Raw genomic sequence first — 18305 nt, forward strand, 5'->3', positions numbered from 1 at the left:
GACGTTGATGAACGGGCTGTTAAAGGGCCTGGTGGCTGGGAGCAACGGGTCAGGTGTCTGGGTGCTCCATCTGGGCTCGAATCCCAGCTCTTTTACTCGGGAGCAGCTGCTGCATAGCTTCTCTGGGGCACAGGTGTTGGGAAAAGGTTGGTGAAAGGGAAGTAATGGGTCACCCAATGGGTCAGGTGAGTTGTCTGCCTAGGGACCAAATCAGAAAACCAAAGCCACAAACCAGAACTTGGACCTGGCCTTGAGCTCCACCCAGGGTGCTCTCTATCTGCTGAGGCTAGGAAGCTGGGGTTTGCTGATTATTATCCATCTGAATAATCACAGAGCGATACCAAACAGAGACCTTTGGCCAGTGCCACCACCCTACAGGGCTCACCTGAGCATGCCCTGCCCTGGCTGGCTCTACCAGCTGTTTGTGTTTCACACCGGTCCTTCTCCTTTGTGGCCTGTGAGATTTCTGATGGCCCATACTCTCCAGAGGCTGGTGGCAACTGGGAGGATGGGGAAGAGGTTAGAGAGGGGACGCCTGGCTGGGAAGTGTCAGACTCCACTGTCAGTCTACCCAGGGGACATAAAGGAGAGGGGAAACCAGGGTCTGGGGAAGAATGGACAAAGGGCAAAGTTGTGTGGGAGAGCTGCCTGCCAGGGATGGGGGGGTGCAAGCACAGGGCTCTCAGAGGCTTTGGGACACCCCTGTTATAGGTAGCAACACCTCCTGGAAGTTGGGCACAACTCCCCACTCCCACCCCAGCTGAGCTGGTTTCAGCCTACAGCCGTCCCCAGCTGTCCCTGGACCTGCTGAAGCATCCAGACTTGGGGCTAGCTAGTCCCAACCCACTCTAAGTGAAAGTGGCCACCCAAGCTCACTGCCGTTCCCCGGACCTGGCAGGCACTCCTGAACCTTTGGCTCAGAGGCCAAGTCAGCAATCCTGTTCTTGTTTCCTGAGCACACAGGTGACATCCTGGGTCCCTGAAAAGGCACTGGCTTGCATTCCATCCTGGATTTCTATCCAGCTTCTCTGTGGCCTCTTCTCCACTGGTGATCGTCAGAATGTCATAGCAGATTCCCTATTGGACCTGAGAAATCCCCACTCAGCTGTGATCAGGGACCCCACCCCCTGCCCATCTCCTCCCATGGCAGGAAACCCCAGGGGTCCCAGGATGCCAGTCTTCAGAGGAATGGGCACCAACAGGCCAACTCTGGGCATCAATGCCAGCCTAATGTCCAGGCCTGATACTGGGCTCTCAATCCTTGCAGTGAGCCTTGAAAGTATTTCTAATAGCAGATCCCAAGTTGATTCAGAAGCCTTCCTCCTCTCTGAGCTCAGGATTGCTCACCTGCGCCCCCTACTTCCCCCATGGATTTCCCATCCAGCCCATCTTTTGGGACTCCACCTGCACGGCCACCCTTGCTCCGCTTGCCACATGGCCAGTCTCTGCACACGCTCGTCCCTCACTATATTATGTAATTTGAGGCTCTGGCCCATGCCCCCACATGCCTGGGATCTACCTCACACGCCAGCAACCATGCACTGTGCTTCTGCCAAACAGGAGGTTTTTACTTACAGTGTCCTGAAGTGAACCTTGACATACGACCATAATGTCTCAGCATTATTGACAAGGCTAGCCAAGTATTTTAGATTTATTTTTGATAAAAAAAACAAAGTCTCCCCACAGGTGCTGCTGCACACCGAGGGCTGCCAGTCCCCAAACTGGGCGATTTCCACTCAGCAGGTGCCTCTGCTGCAGCCCAGAATGGTTCCGGTGCACCAGGCAGAACATGGTAGCACACGGGCGAGTCCCAGGATCTGAATGGTGTTCCCAGCTTCAAGGGCTAAAGCCAGGGAATGAGCCTCTGCCTGACTGTCCTGGTGCTGGAAACATGGGTCACACAGACCCTGATGAGTGTCCACCGGATCCGACTGTCACATACTGTGACTTCAGGTCACCACACCTGGCACATCCGGATCACTTCCTTCAAGGCCTTCAGCCCCTCCATGCTCTTGTCCTTCACAGCCATGGCCAGGAGGACGGCTCTGTTTCCTGCTTCTTGAGACACAAATGCTACCAGGTTCTTTGCAAAGACATGGATGAGCGGCTGGGGAAGGGAGAAGACAGGAAACCTCACTTTTATTCTTCTTCTTCTTAAAGACAGGTTGTCAATTTCTGTAGCCCAGGCTAGCCTGGAAGTCAAATAGCCCAAGTTACTGAACTCACGGACATCTTCCTGCCTCAGTCTCCTGGGATTCCAGGTTCTAGGATTCCAGGCATGTGCTAACATACCCAGGTTTTTTTTTTTTTAAAGAGTGTGTGCACATTCATAGGTATGAGGAGGCCTGAAGACAATCCCAGACACAAATATATATGTTTTGTTATGTTTAATTATTCTATGTTAAAGTTAAAATCTTCCTTTTTATTAAGACAGAAATAAGGAGATGATGTGGGATTCCCCTTTATATGCTATGAATATGTTTTATTACCATTGGTTATTAAAGATATTAAAGAAGCTGTTTCAGCCAATGGCTTAGTAGAGAAAAGCCAGGCGGGAAATCCCAATAAAGATATAGAAAGTAGGCGGAGTCGAGGAAATGCCATGTAGCTGCAGAAGGAGTAACATGCCTGCACAGGCGATACATAGATTTAATAGAAATGGGTTAATTTAAGATGTAAGAGTTAGTCAATAAGAAATAGGCCAGTGTTTTAAAATACAGTTTCTGTGCGATTATTTTGGGTTTGGGCAGCCAGGAAATGAACAAGCAGCCTCTATTTATGTTTGTATGTGTGTGTGTGTGTTGTGTATGGGAGAGTGAGAGTACAACTTGTGGCAGTTAGCTCTCTCCATCCACTGTGGGTTCAGGGGACTGAACACAGGCTTGCAAGCCAAGTGCTTTACCCCCGAGCTCTCTCATAGCTCCCTGACTTTTGAATAGATGGTCTCATATAGCCCATGCTGACCTTATGTAGCTGGGAATGAAACTGAACTCCTGGCCCGGTGGTGGTGGCACACACACTTAATCCCGGCACTTGGGAGGTAGAGGCAGGTGGATCTCTACGAGTTTGAGGCCAGCCTGGTCTACAGAGGGAGTTCCAGGACAGCCAGGGCTACACAGAGAACCCTGTCTCAGAAAACAAAACAAAAAACAAATCAAACCCTGTTTTGAGACAGGGTTTCTCTGTGTGGCCCTGGCTGTCCCGGAACTCCCATGTAGACCAGGACAACTCACAGAGATCCACCTGCCTCTACCTCCCAAGTGCTGAGTGCTGGAATTAAAGGCATTTGCCACCACTGCCCTGCTGTATGTGTGTGTGTACATACATATTTACACACACACACACACATTTATGTGTATGGATATTTTGCCTGCCTGTATGAGTGTGGGCCATGTGTGTGCTGTGCCTACAGAGGAGGGTGCTGGATCCTCTAGGACTGAAGTTATGGATGGCTATGAGCCACCATGTGGGTGTTGGGAACCGAACCCAGGTTCTTTGGAAGAATAGTCAGTGTTCTTATCAGCTGAGCCATCTCTCCAGCCCTCTTTTTTGTTTCTTCTTAAGGGGGGAGGGGAGAGGGTCTATCCCTAGCTGGCCTCGAACTCACGATATAGCTCAGTCTGATCACAAACTCGTAACAACCGTTCTACTCCAGTCTCCCAAGGGAGGAGTACAGGCATGCACAACCATACCCAGCTCAAACACTATTTTCCTGAAGCTCTCCTTAAGCACCCATCAGGGATCCAGACCAGCTTCCCACACCTTCCCTAAATCACCTCCAGGGACACCAAGGCCACAGTGATTCAGAGCACGGAGTGGACCGCACACGGCAGACATGACCAACCGCTGACGAGGCATCGTTAAGATCGTTAAGATTTCCCTTGGTGCCTCTGTGTACCATCTCTGTGGTTACCCCTAACCCAGACAGACACGCCTGCAGAGGGGATTGCTGTCAAGACTCAAGCAGCAGCCATACACATAAAGCCTTCATTAGCAGAAAGCCACACGATGGGGTCAAATTGAGGAGATGGCGTTGTCACAAAATCAATACTTCCACTGAGCGTTGAGTAAAATGCTGACACGCCAGGAAAAGAATCATTAGGGGCAGCCAGGGCACCCTCAGATCTGAAAGGTCCTGGAGAACGCCGACTGTGTCCTTGGGTGCATACAGAGGGGCGTCTATCAGACACCCCATATCCTTCTGGACAAATGACTCCCAGAAAAAGATTGTTCTCCCAACCCCTTTACCTCGTCCTTCCCGAGGAGGACTTTTGTGGTTAGTACTGGCTTGGTGATGTCACTGGCCACGTTGCTGGGCTCTAAGGACACTAGCGTACCCATCTTCCCAAACTGGGTCACCACAACCAGGATGTGGCTGCTGAAGGCCGTGCAGATCACCTGGGTGGGCACGCCGCATACCACTTCTGTCTTCTGTTTAGATACTACCAATGGTTTGTCTTCCATGGTTGTGTTCTTCAGCGGGGGCTTCAGTCATAAAGGAAAGAAAAAGGGGAGGGAGCAGTCAGTCAGCTCCATCCTGGAGCTCCAAAGCAGAAATGCCAAGCAAGCCATTTAAAGTTGCAAGTAGTAGCGCATGCCTGTCATCCCTGCACAAGGAAGACCGAGGCTGGAGGACTCCGAGTTCGAGGCCAGCCTGAGTTATGTGGGAGAGACACTATCTTAATACCCTACCCCGACTCAAAACCGAGTGTGTGCATGCTCGGACAGGCTTCTATTCGTGTCTTTGTTCAGCCGCACTGCCTGCGATTACAACCCATCGCTCTCCCCGCTGTCACCTACTTGTAGATACCAGGGAGAAGAGAAACTACCGAGCTCACCGGTGACCCGACCCCGCAGGGCTGGGGACGGTTGGGGCACTACCGACTGCAGCCGGGCCCAAAACCGGCAGCAACTAGCTCTCACCGCATCAACCACGCCAAAGACAAAAGTCCGAGCACAACGGAGCCAGCTCACACTTAGCAAACGCGCCGGTAGAGAACTTCCGGTTCCGGTGTTTGGTCCGGTCCGTGGTTCGCCGCAATCCCAGAGCCTTAGGTTCCGCGTTGCTACGGAGACCGCCAGGCTTCATGCTCTGTACTGCCTCTGGGTTCAGGAGCTTCAATACCCTGTGGGCGGTGCTTGAACCCAGTGTAGGGGGCTTCGTGTCCCAGCTGTGGGGTAGGATGGCAATAATAGTTACTATTTCTTTTCTTTTTTGGTTTTTGGAGACAGGTTTTCTCTGTGTAGCCTCGAACGCAAGAGATTCCCTTACTTCTGCCTCCCAAGTGCTGGGATTAAAGGCGTGTGCCACCACTGCCCGGTTTATATTTATTTTCATTTGGTGTGTACCTGACTTTGACTGACTGACTGATTCTCATTCTCTCTCTCTCTCTCTCTCTCTCTCTCTCTCTCTCTCTCTCTCTCTCTCTCTCTCTCTCTCTCTCTCTCTCCCCCCCCCCCCCCCGTGTGTGTGTGTGTGTGTATGCTTGTTTTTTCGAGACAGGGTATCTCTATGTAGCCTTGTTGTTGTGGAACTCACTATGTAGACTAGGCTGGCTTCGACTTCGAACTCACGGGGATCTGCCTTCCTCTGCCTTCGGAGTTCTGGGATTATTTTCTTCTTCTTCTTCTTCTTCTTCTTCTTCTTCTTCTTCTTCTTCTTCTTCTTCTTCTTCTTCTTCTTCTTTTTTTTTTTTTTTGAGACAGGGTCTTAAGTAGCCTAGGTTAGCCAAAGGTGACTGTGAACTCCGGATCCTCCCGCTTCCACCTTCCAAGTTCTGGGATGGCAGGCATGCCCTACCATACATGGTTTAAGTGGTGTGGGGATAAAATCCAGGAGTTTGGCTGGATGTTGGTGGCACATGCACTTCAATCCCAGCACCTGGGGAAGCAGAGGCAGGGGGATCTCTGTGAGTTTGAGGATAGCCTGGTCTACAAAGTGAGTTCCAGGACAACCATGGTTACAGAGAGGAAACCCTGCCTTGAAACACCAGAAACCAAACCAAAACAAAAAACTCCAGGAGTTTGTGCAAACTTACCTACTGAGCTAAACCCCAGCCCCCATTTAATCTCCTTCCTCCTTCCCTCTGTTTTTTATTTCTTTCTTCCTTTCTTTGGGTATTGAGAAACAAGTCTACTCATTTAAATTAGGTATTGCTTATCGGACAGAATGCTTTAAAAAGTTAAACAGTATTTATTTGTTTATTTTTTATTTGTCTGAGTATTTTTGCCTGATCGAATGTATGTGTACCATGTACATGCAGTACCATCAGAGGCCAGAAGAAGAAGTTGGATTCCCTGGAACTGGAGTTACAGACAGTTGTGGGCTGCCATGTAGATGCTGGGAACCAAACCTGGTTCTTTGCAAGAGCAGCAAATGCTCTTAACATTGAGCCATTAAATTAAAACAATTTTTCATAAAAGTATAGATTTTAAATTGAACGTTTTCCCCTTATTCCTTCTACCTGCCCTTTCCTCCTCTTCCTTCCTGTTAATCCTCTTTATTTTCCCAAACAAATTCATTTCTTTCATTTAACACACACACACACACACACACACACACACACACACACACACACACGTTTTCTGTGGCTATGTAAAATCTAGGAACCGCAAGTGAGAGAATACATACAATATCTGTCTTTCTGAGACTGGCTTAATTTGCTTAACATGATTATCTCCAGTTTTGACTACTTTTAAGAATGGCATAACCTCATTTGTTTGTGGGGGTTCCTGTGTGTGGTGTGGGTGCAGGTATGTGTGGAGGTCAGAGGTCAATTTAGTTACTGTTCCTCGGGAGCTGTATTCTCCCCTTCTTTCTGTTCTCTCTCTCTCTCTCTCTCTCTTTCTTTCTCGCCCCCTTAAGACGGTTCTCACTATGTAGCCTTGGTTGGCCTGGACCTAATTATGCACACGAGGCTGGTCTCAAACTCAGAGATTCACTCACCTCCGCTGGGGTTAGAGGTGTGCTACCACACCCAGCTACACCTTGTTTCTTGAGCTAGGTAGGATCGCTGGTCCAAAGCTAGGGGGTGCCAGCAAGCTCAGGGATGTACCTGTCTCCCCTTCCCCAGTGCTGGGCTTTCAGGCTGTGCCAGATCTCCAGGCTTTTAGACATGGCCTCTGGGGATGGAACTTTGGTTTTGTGCTTGCAAGGTAAGAACTTCACTAACATCTACCTCCCTGGCCTCACCTCATTTTTTACGGCTGAGGCTCCACTGTGTATATACTTCACGTTTTCCTTACCCATCCCTTTGTTGTTATAGACCTAGATCAGTTCACCTTTTGAAGCTCCCTTAGAAACACCGTGAGCCCCTTTGAGAATAGAATGCTCGCATGCGTGGTCTGACCCCACCTTGACCTTCCCTGATGTTCAGCTTGATGCCTGACCTGGTTTCCTGACACTGGCTGAGGATACTTGAGCCTGGGCTGCTGACCCTCACCAGGTCCCAGCTAATTCCTCCTGAAACAGGAGGAAGCCCCTGGGTGAGTTTTGCATCCAAGCCAGAAAGCTCCCCTGCCACCCTGATGGAGATTTCACCGACTGGGAAAATCTTGGGCAGATACTGGGAAAAGCTGCAACCTTGAGACCCTTTCCCAGAAGTTGATAGCCCTGAAAACCCCACCTTGGAAGCCTTTCTGTACACTCTGCTGACTGCCCCAAAAAAGCCCCATTTCTGCTTACACACTCAAGTCCTTAGACAGCTCAGGCATTCTTCTCAATAAATTCCCTCCCTCCTTGAGTTAATGACTCCTTATCCAAGCTCCGTCGAGCCGTATGAAGCTTGCTTCCAAAATGATTTCTTGGTGGTGTGAAAGAAAAGGCATGCATACAAAGCATGATGGGAATAGACACAGATCGAGAGGAAACTTGTTTCTGAGCATTCTCGCGGTTGGCACGTGAAGGGGGAAGATTAGGGTTTCATGGCACTAATACTCAAGAGGCAAGGAGCGTATAGATTTCTCAGCAAAGTCTTTTTGTCGGTTCTAAATTTAAACACGCATCCGCCCACACACCGCAAAAGCAAATTGCTGGCGTGTTGCTTTGCCTAGAGAAATCTTCAAAAGCTTTTTATCCACCTTGTTAGACGTTCTCTCTTGGAGACAAAGGTCCAGGAACTCTGCCTCCCCAGCACGTGGAAGTCCTGGAAACTTACTGATCACCTTTGCAAAAGGGATATTGGAGAACAAGGTGGACGGCATTCTGGTCACATTGTTAAGCAGCTAGGTGAGGGGTTGACTCAGGGCTGGTTTGGATCTTGATCTGTTGATAAAGAACAAGCCTGAAGGAAAACAGGGGAAAGGTTGTGTCTGGCTGACGTGCTGTTGTTTCAGGGAGGAGACCTCCCGATAGCTTAAATGGATGCCTGGACGGGATTCATACAATCAATCAGGGCTCAGTGGGAAAAAACCTTTCTGTGCAAGCGTGAGGACCTGAGTTCAAATACTCGGAACCCATGTAAAAGCCCGCTGAGGTAATAATGTGTGCTTGTAATCCCAGTACATTTAGGGAGAGAGATGGGAGGTGCAGACAGGGATGTCCCTGGAAGCTCAAGGGCCAGCTAGTGTGGTAAGCGCAGCAGCCTCAAACAAGGTGGAAAGCGAGGACCAAAGCCCGAGGTTGTCCTCTGACTTCAACGTGTGCCATAGCAAGAGAGCCTCCCAGTCACACATCATCACACACACATCAGACTCAGAGATAACTTAAAAGGAGGAATCTCATTTCCTGTTTGGTTGTTCTTCAGTGTGTGTTGGAGGGGCTATTGCACTGGAAAGAAAGACCCCACCCCTTTTTGTTTTAGAGACAGGGTCTCACTATGTAGCCCTGTCTGTCCTGGAACTCACTATGTAGACCAGGCTGGCCTCAAACTCACAGAGCTCTGTCTGCCTATGCTTCCCTAGTGCTGGGATTAAAGGCGTGCACCTAGTGAGGTGGGGCTGGAAAGAAAAACTCTCAAGTGGACACTTTTGAAATAGCCGTTATTGGGGCTGGAGAGATGGTTCCGTGGTTATGAGCACTTGCTGCTCTTGTTCTCCGGAGTGTGGGTCCCAGCACCCACCTAGGGTGGCTCACAACCACCTGTACCTCCAGCTTCTGGAAATCTGATGCCCACCAATGGCATTCACACACACACAATAATAATAATAATAATAATAATAATAATAATAATAATAATAATAACTAATTTGAGTCTGTACTATCTCCTTTGTGCTCAGTAGGTGTCCTCCACCTTAAGGAGGTGGAGCCCAGCTGGAGGAAGTAGGTCACAGAAGGTGGGCCTTGAGGCTTTATGGACAGACTCCACTTCCCCTTCATGCTCTGCTTCCTGAGTATTGGATATATTGAGACTGGCCAGCATCCTACTTCTGCCACATCTGCCTGCGGCCATGCCTTCTCCCCACAGTGGCCTCTCTTCCTCTGGAGCTGTGAGCCAGAGTTCCCCTTTCTTCCTTAAGTTGCTTCTGTCTGTGTCTTTTATGACAGCAACAGAAAAACAAAACAAGACAACTATGGGATCAGTAGTGCCAGCGTGGGAGTAAGGGCATTGCTGAGGCCAAGTGCGGTAGGTGCATACCTGTATCCAGGCCTTGGGAGACTGAGGCAGGAAGATGGTGAATTTGAGCCTAGCCTGGGCTATATAACGAGACTCTGACTGAAAAGAAAATTGACTTGAGCTCCTGGGGATGAGGCTCTGTTGCTGGCATTAATAGAGGTCAGGTCTGATCCCTGGCATTGCATGAATGGAGTGTTAGCGGTGCATACCTGGCTTGCTGGTACTGGAGGGCAAGACAGGAGGATCAGGAGTTTAAAGACAGTGTGGGCCACAAAGTGAGCTCAAGGCTAGCCTGGGATACATGACATCATGTACAAAAAAAAAAAAAAAAAAACAGATTGAGATTGAGGTGGCCGGAGAGATGGCTCAACCATTAAGAGAATTTCTTGCTCTTCCAGAGGAACTGACTTTGAATTGCAGCACCTACAAGGCCACTAACAGCCCTCCACCTGTATTTCCAGCTCCAGGAGGCTCACTGTCCTCTTCCGGTGTCGTCATTCCCTAGGCAGGCATGTGAATGCTGCACAGACACACATGCAGGCAAAGCACTCATACGCATAAAAATTAAAAGTACAAAAATAATAAGAATAAAATAGACTGAGAGGTTGCTGTGAGGGTCTGGAGACACGCCTGAGCAGCTGGGAGGGCTTGCTGCTCTTCCAGGGAATCCAGCTGTGTTCCCAGCACCCATATCCCATGACTTACAACTTCCTGTAATTCCAGCTCCAGGGGATCCCATGCCTTAATCTGGCCCCTCAAGTCACCCACATATACATCGCATACCCTCACGCAGACACATACACATAAATAAAAATAAATCTTTTTTTTTGTTTTTTAAGACGGGGTTACTCTGTGTAGCCTTGACTGTCTTAGAACTCAACTCTCTCTGTAGACCAGGTTGGCCTCAGACTCACAGAGATCCACCTGCCTCTGCCTTCCGAGTGCTGGGATTAAAGGCGTGCACTACCACGGCCAAGTTAAAATAAATCTTAAAAATATTACTTAAAAAATGAAAGTTGTCTTGAAAATGAAAATTCCAGATACCACACATTTGTCTAATGCTCAACACATTTTGGGCTGCGGATGTAGTTCAGGTTAGCTGACAGAAATAACAAGGATTCCAGAGCTGATCTGTGTATTGGAAGGGTCACAATTTTTTTCTAACAAGCTGGATGGTGGTTTGACTATGATCCTCCTGGTGTGGGGGATTTTCCAATTCTGTAGTAAAGAGGAGCATGGTGGTTTTGTATTTATTTACTTTTTCTCAAGGGTGTTACATCCTCACTGAATACTCAAATCAAATAGCTTCTTATTGGAGCATCGTTTGGCTTCCTGTCCACTGTTCTCGATGCTTGCCTGTGTGGGCACCATGCATGCAGAGGTCAGAGGACAACATCAGGTGTCCTCTCTTGGGTCCCTTACAGGATCTATTGGCCTGGAATTCACTAAGTAGGCTTCTTTACTGAGCGCCACATCTCCAAAGTCCTCCGCAGCATGGCCTGTGTCTGTACTTCCTTCTTCCTTGATCCTGGCAGGGATTAAATGACATCCCATCTGCCAAAAGGCTTCCTTCTGGAGGGCCTCGCACACCTAAGAGACTTGCTAGAGCTTTTGTCTCTTCTCAGGTCAATAGAAACCACGGCCACATGGACACAAGTGGTGGAGTCACCGGCTTGCTCTCCGCTCTCTCCCCTCAAGAGTGTTTGTGAGTAAAAGCAGGGCGAGTCAGGCAGGTGGGCACGCCTGTGTTCCCGGAACTTGGGAGGCCAAAACATGAGACGCACGAGTCCTTTATAGTCTGGGCTATTTGGTGAGACTCTGTGCAATGGATATCCTGGTTGTTAATGTGAGTGGATCCAGGCTCAGCCAACAGGTAAGTCATTGGGCACAGTGTGAGGGACCGACCCATTTAATTGAGGTGGAAAACCCCATCATACCTGAGGGCAGTTGCTTCTGCTGGCAGCTCAGATACAAAGAGGTCTGAGAAGGAAAAGCTTTTGCCCTTTTGCCTGCTCGCCTTCATGTCCAGCTGACAGGTGCATCTACTCTGTCAACGGTAGCATCTTGCTGCCGTTGTCATCAGAACCCAGCTTCTTTAGCCTTCCAGCATGGGCCAAAGACCAATTCCTCTGCAGGAATCCTCTGCCTTCAGCACCGATTGGGACCTGAGACAGCCTGGGAATGGTCTAGGTGGCTACCAAATTCTCAGCTCTACAGTGTGAGACAGCCATTGCTGGACTACCCAGACCATATAATATAAGTCAATCTAGTAATCTAAAGAACCTTGAATTTTGTTTACAAAAACAATAAACATCAAGAAAACCATATCAATAAAAATAAAAGAAAGACAAGTTTTGGTGATGTGAGTAATGTACCTGCCTCTATAACTCCTGCCCCATGCTTGATAAGCCTGAAATCAGCCTCAGAGACATAAGAGCTCCACCCTCTAGAAGTTCTGGGGTGATGGCTTAGAGGTAGGTAAAAAAGAAGGAGCCAGGCCAGGGGAAGTGGCTGTCTTTGGAGCCTTCCCTACTTTGGCCACCCTTCAGCAGAAGGCTGACAGATGGGTGAGTGGGTAGTTGGGTGGGTGGACGGATAAATGGATGGATGGATGGATGGATGGATGGATCGATGGATGGATGGATCGATGGATGGACAGACGGACAGATGGATGGTTGGGTAGGTGGATGGGGTGATGGATAAATGGATAGATGGAATGATGGGTGTTTACAGGGGATGATGGATGGATAAATGGATGGATGGATAGGTAGATGGATGGATGGGTGCGTAGATGAATAGATGGACAGGTGGACAGATGGATGGTTGGGTAGGTGGATGGATTGATGGGTGGGTAGGCGGATGGATGTCTTCCTCCCTCCACATTCCTATCCTAAGCTCTGCAGTTGACACTCAGCCTCATCAATGCCCTTGCCTGCCTCCTGCTGGGTGACTTTCAGGGCTTCATTGAGGGTTCATTTAGTTCATTTAGTGTGTATGATGTGTGTGTCTGATATGTATGTGTGTGTTGTGTTGTTAGAAGTTAGTTGAGTGCGTGTATAGCGTGCACACAGCTCTGGGGTTTATCCCCAGCATTGGATGGAACAGTAATCCCAGCTCTCAGGAGAGAGAGGCAGGAGGATCAGGAGCTCAGTCCAGTTCAAGACCAAACAAATGAAATCCACAAGGAAGGAAAATCCCACAAAAGATATCCTTTATGTCAGTCCAGATCCCACAGTGGCACAGAATTGAGAGTTAGCGTGGCTGCTTGTTTGTGCCTGAACTAGTCAAGCTCAAATACGACAATCTTTCCCTTCTCAACCGACGCTCTCTGCCTTCAGCATGGATATTGGAAAGCACCACCTCATATCTTGAGCTATTTGTTTAGCCCTCCAAGAAATGAAAGCTTGATCCACGTGCAGTTGCTGGGAGCCTTTATTTCAATATTTTAAGACGCTATTTCCCCTGGCAAAGAAGCCCGCTCTCTCCTGTGCCTCTGTCAAGATCGTCGGTCTAAATGTAAGTGCCTTGCTGAATGTGCTTCCCCCCCCCTCCAGGAGAGATGGAGGGGCTGGGGTGTGGCTCAGCAGTAGGACAGCTGCCTAGAATCCCCCAGGAGGAGGTGGGGCCATAGCTCATAAGTTCAGCACCTGCTTAGAACTATGGCAATCATAGCAGAAACCTTGGGCCATCTTGCTATTTGTTCATTTCAAAGAAGAGGAAATAGAGGCCCTCAGAGGAGAGTAGAATTATTCTTGAGCCCCAGAAAGCGATGCCCAGGGCAGATAAGAGTGATGTGTCCACCATGCTTTGTCTCTCACCTTCCCTGCGCAAGGCCCGTAGCCTTGCAGTCATAAGCTGGCGCACCAGCATCACCTGTCATGATGGGGACTGAACCCAGGTGCTTGGCCTTCTAGGTAAATGTCCTATTAAGGATCCGTTCCTCTAGACACTTCCGGAGGGAACGTAGGCAGGTGACCTAGTGTGGAGTCAGGCACCCCGCCCCTCACTGAGGGATTATGGGCAGAAGCTCTACCACTGAGCTACATTTTTAGCCCTCTCTCTACTATTTTGAGACAGGGTGAATTGCCCAGGCTAGCCCTGAATCCACTGTGTAGTTCCAGTATGCTTGGAGCTTTGCAATCCTCTCGAGGAGCTGGGTGTACAGGCCTGGGACACCCGTTCTAACTGCAGGGCCGGTTTTTGTTTTTCCTGCAGGAGCAAAGCAGTATTTGAAAAGGGACGGCACGGTGTGGCTCTTAAATGCCTTATCTGTGTCACTGGGCTGGGGCAGAGGTTCGCAGGACAGCCGTGGAGGCTCAACACAGGGCTTTCTGGTCACGAAACTTCCAGGAAGGTCACCGAATGGAGCCTTGGGGGTTATGCAGATGAAGGACTCACAACAGGGATTTCTGTAGTTTGTGTGTTTGGAAGCCTTTCCCACATCTGAATATCTGCAGCTCGGCAAAGAGTCGGGAGGGCTTTCCCACATCCAAATGTCGACAGCTCTGCAAGCTAGAGGAGATCCAAACACTCACCACGAGACAGCTGCTGCTAAATCCTGCCGGCGCGAAACAAACGAGATGCTCAAGCCGAGCCAATAACGCCAAGTGCTGACAAGGGTGCGGAGCAACCGGAACACCTGCTATTGTTGGCAGCCACGCGAAGAAGTGCGGGCGCACTGGAAAGCAGTTGGATAACCAGCTTTGTTTTGTTTTCAGTGCTGGGAATTAAACCCTGAGCCTCACATATGAGGTAAGGCGGGGGCTCCATCGCTTAGCTACACTACCCCGCTTTGACATTTTTCTCTTTTTCAGTACTGGGGATTGAACTTAAGGTCTCACACATACGCCTTAGACGACGAAACTGGTAAAGATAGGCACCCTACCAACTCACTCCATCTCCAGCCTTCTAGAATAATCTTGGAGCTGTGCCTCTGGGCGTGCTGGTGCAGGATTATCTTGGAAGTGTTAATGGACGTGGGAAGACTTTTTAGCATGGTGGGCACCATTTCCTGGCTGGCATCCTCGGCTGTAGAGGTGGAGAAAGGGAGGCAGCCGAACGGCATCATGCCCTCATGGCTTTCTGGTTCCTGACTGTGGGTTTGATGTGATCAACTTCTTCAAGCTCCTTTATATCCAGCCATGGTGGACTGTACAAGCCAGAGTAAACCCCTGCTCGCTTAAGTGGCTTTAGTCAGAGTATTTTTTTCTCACAGCAGCAGAAAAGTAACTAAGGTGGCAAAGTACTTGCCTTGTGAGCATGAGGACCTGATTTATCTCTAGAAACCACACGAAAAAGCCAAACGTTAGCCGGGTGGTGGTGGCGACACATGCCTTTAATCCCCACACTCAGGAGGCAGAGGCAGGTGGATCTCAGTGAGTTTGAGGCCAGCCTGGTCTACAGAGTGAGTTCCAGGAAAGCTAGGAATGTTACACAGAGAAACACTATCTTGAAAAACCAAAACCAACCAACCAACCAGCCAAACAAACAAACAAAATACAGGGCTGGAGAGATGGCTCAGAGATTAAGAGCACTGGCTGCTCTTCCAGAGGTCCTGAGTTCAATTCCCAAAACCCACATGGTGGCTCACAACCATCTGTAATAGGATCTGGTGCCCTCTTCTGACCTGAAGGTGTACATGCAGAACACTTACACATAAAAAGTATAAATAACTCCATCCATCGCCAGACAAAGGTTCTATGGTGATATTCAAGATTTTCATCAGTGTGACTATGAGACAAGGCCAGTTCAGGCACCCTCCCCTCTACTGCTCAAGGACCTAGCTGGGGACATTCCCATTGACACCTGGGAACCCCTCTAGAGCCAAGTCTCTTGCCAACCCTAAAATGGCTCCCTTAATTAAGATATCTTCTTCCCTGCTCCCATATCTGCCTTTCTTCCATCTCAACCATCCCACTCCCCAAAGTTCTCCCCAATCCTCCCTTTCTCCCTCTCTCTCCTCCCTCTCCTTTCCCCCACCCCACCCCCACCCTCATGCCCCCAACTTTTGCCTGGCGATCTTGTCTGCTTCCAATTTCCAGGAGGATCTATATATGTTTTTCTTTGGGTTCACCTTATTATTTAGCTTCTCTAGGATAGCAAACTATAGGCTCAATGTCCTTTGTTTATGGCTAGAATCCACTAATGAGTGAGTACATACCATATTCATCTTTTTGGGTCTGGGTTATCTCACTCAGGATGGTGTTTTCTATTTCCATCCATTTACATACAAAATTCAAGATGTCATTGTTTTTTTACCGCTGAGTAGTACTCTAATGTGTATATATTCCACACTTTCTTTATCCATTCTTCCATTGAGGGGCATCTAGGTTATTTCCAGGTTCTGGCTATTACAAATAATGCTGCTATGAACATAGCTGAACAAATGCTTTTGTAGTATGATTGGGCATCTCTTGGGTATATTTTCAAGAGTGGTATTGCTGGATCTTGAGGTAGGCTGACTCCCAATTTCCTGAGAAACCACCACATTGATTTCCAAAGTTGTTGCACAAGTTTGCATTCCCACCAGCACTGGATGGAGATAGAGAGAGAAACCCACACAGGAGCACTGGACTGAACCCCCAAGGTCCAGCTGAAGAACAGAAGGAGGGAGAATATGAGCAAGGAAGTCAGGACCATGAGGGGTTGGTCTACCCACTGAGGCAATGTGCCTGATCTAATGGAAGCTCACCAAATCCAACTGGACTGGGACTGAATGAGCATATAATCAAACCGGACACTCTGAATGTGGCTGACAATGGGGGCTGACTGAGAAGCCAATGATAATGGCACTGGAATTTGTTTCTACTTCATGTACTGGCTTTTTGGGATCCTAGTCTGTTTGGATGCACACCTTCCTAGGCCTGGATGGAGGGGAGAGGGCCTTGGACTTCCTACAGGTATTGAAACATGTGTCTATAATTCTAGCACCGGACAAACAGAAATAGGAAGATCCCTGGAACTCATTGGCCAGCCAGCCTTGCTGAACTGGTGAACGCCAGGCCAAGGGAGAAACCCTGTCAAAAAATAAGGTCAATGGCACGTAAAGAATGACACCTGAGATTGACCTCTGGCCTCCACATGCATGTGCACACACGTACCCTTGCACACAGATGAGCACACACACACAATAGCAACAGGAGCTCAAAGAGGCATTTGCACACCCATGCTCACGGGTGCATCACTCACGGCAGCAGTGACTGAGCATATGGAAGAACAAAGCCACTCACCTCATTAGCCATAGGGCAAGGGAGAGGCGGGAGGCACTGGGGTTCCATGGTCTTCAAGGGCATGCCCTAGTGACCTGAAGGCCTCCAAAATGTTCAGTCACCCCCAAATAGGACCATCCTGGAGGCCAGGCTTTAACTCAGAGCCCTGTGTGTACTAATTATAGCAGTTACTGTTCTTGATGTGTGTGTGTGTGCATGCATGCGTGCACGCGTGCGCCTCTGATAGCACATGCTACCAGCATCTTCCCACATTCCCTTACCCTCAGTACCTCAGTTCACACAGGTCTCCTTGCTGTGGCTGTGCTCGCGCTTGCATTTCAATACTGAGAGCTTCCCTGGAAAGTGCTCAAGTCACTAACCCATCCACCTACCCAACCATCATCCATCCATCCATCCATCCATCCACCCACCCATCCATCCATCCATCCATCTATCATCCATCCACCCATCCACCTACCCAACCATCATCCATCCATCCATCTATCCATCCATCCATCCATCCATCCATCCATTCATCCATCCATCCATCTATCCAGCCATCCATGCCATCCACCCATCCCTTCATCCACCTATTACCCATGCATGTATGCATGTGCACATCAACACACATCAACACATCCATCCACCTGCTCATCCCTGTATCCATTATTCATCCATTCCCCCACCCACTTCTTCATATATACATACACCCAACCTCTCACCTACCCATCCTCCATCCATCTACCCACCCATTCACCTACCCACCCATCCACTTATCCCAGAAGAGAAACACTTGCTTAGCTCTTCATTTAGTAAGAACTGAGCCAAGGACTTCCTTGTGCAACCTCTCCCCTCCAGTGTTAAACGGATGCTGAGCCTGGAGTTATAGGTTCTGTTAGCGTGGGATAAAAACAAGAACAACTTACCCCCCCCCCACACACACACACTCATGCCACCACCATACCAACGGGCAACAACTTAAAAGGGTAGAAAGGATGGAGGAGACACACCTCTAGGCGGAGAGGCATCAAGAGGCCCAGAAGTCCCAGAGGGTGGGACTCCTACCTGGTGGAGAAGGCTAGTGGCGACATACTGCTGAGATTATTTGGGATTCACTGGGGGCAGAAATCAGGTAAGTCTTGGTTTCCATATTCACACATGTGTGTGTTGTGTGTCTGTTTGTCTTGCCAGATGTGGTGTTTCAGACCTGTGATCCTAGCACTTATGAGGTAGAGGCAGGTGAATCAGGAGTTCAAGGTCTTCCTCACTCCAGGAAGTTTGAAGGCAGCCTGAGCTGTATGAGACTGTGTCCCAAACCAAAAAGTCAATCAGGCAAATAGAAAGCACAAGACAAGGTGAAGGAAAATGTATTTAAAGCAGGAAGCAATTATTTTTGGCTCACAGTTTGCAAGAACACAGTCCATTGTGGTGCAGGATGGGCAGTAGCAGTTCTGTGGTGGTGACGACTGCCTTGAACAGGGACCCCATTCCTCTGGTCTTGGTGGGATAGCTACTGCTTCAATTTATTTCATAGACAGGATCT

The 18305-nt window shown here is 49.0% G+C and overlaps 1 protein-coding gene across 4 annotated transcripts; it reads right to left on the minus strand.

Annotated features, from left to right (window-relative positions):
- Positions 1-1633: 1633 nt before the first annotated feature.
- On the minus strand, positions 1634-4999 carry Psmg3 (proteasome assembly chaperone 3). Of its 4 annotated transcripts, none has more exons than XM_038345823.2 (3): positions 4924-4999; positions 4249-4485; positions 1634-2107 (listed from the first exon to the last, which is right to left on the minus strand). In XM_038345823.2, exons 2-3 carry the CDS (start codon positions 4462-4464, stop codon positions 1955-1957), a joined length of 369 nt encoding a protein of 122 aa, XP_038201751.1. In that variant the 5' UTR covers positions 4465-4485; positions 4924-4999; the 3' UTR covers positions 1634-1954. The 4 variants fall into 4 exon arrangements, with proteins under 4 accessions (XP_038201751.1, XP_038201748.1, XP_038201749.1 ...); XM_038345820.2 differs by having other exon boundaries at positions 4839-4999; XM_038345821.2 differs by having other exon boundaries at positions 4830-4999.
- Positions 5000-18305: the final 13306 nt, after the last annotated feature.

The sequence above is a fragment of the Arvicola amphibius genome, chromosome 10 (assembly GCF_903992535.2).
Source record: "Arvicola amphibius chromosome 10, mArvAmp1.2, whole genome shotgun sequence".
NCBI lineage: Eukaryota > Metazoa > Chordata > Mammalia > Rodentia > Cricetidae > Arvicola > Arvicola amphibius.

Coding starts and splice junctions, on each gene's coding strand:
- Psmg3 (XM_038345823.2), bottom strand. CDS start 4,464: ATGGAAGACAAACCATTGGTAGTATCTAAACAGAAGACAGAAGTGGTA. Junction 2,108..4,248: donor TCCTCCTCGGGAAGGACGAG/GTAAAGGGGTTG, acceptor TCCCTTCCCCAG/CCGCTCATCCATGTCTTTGC.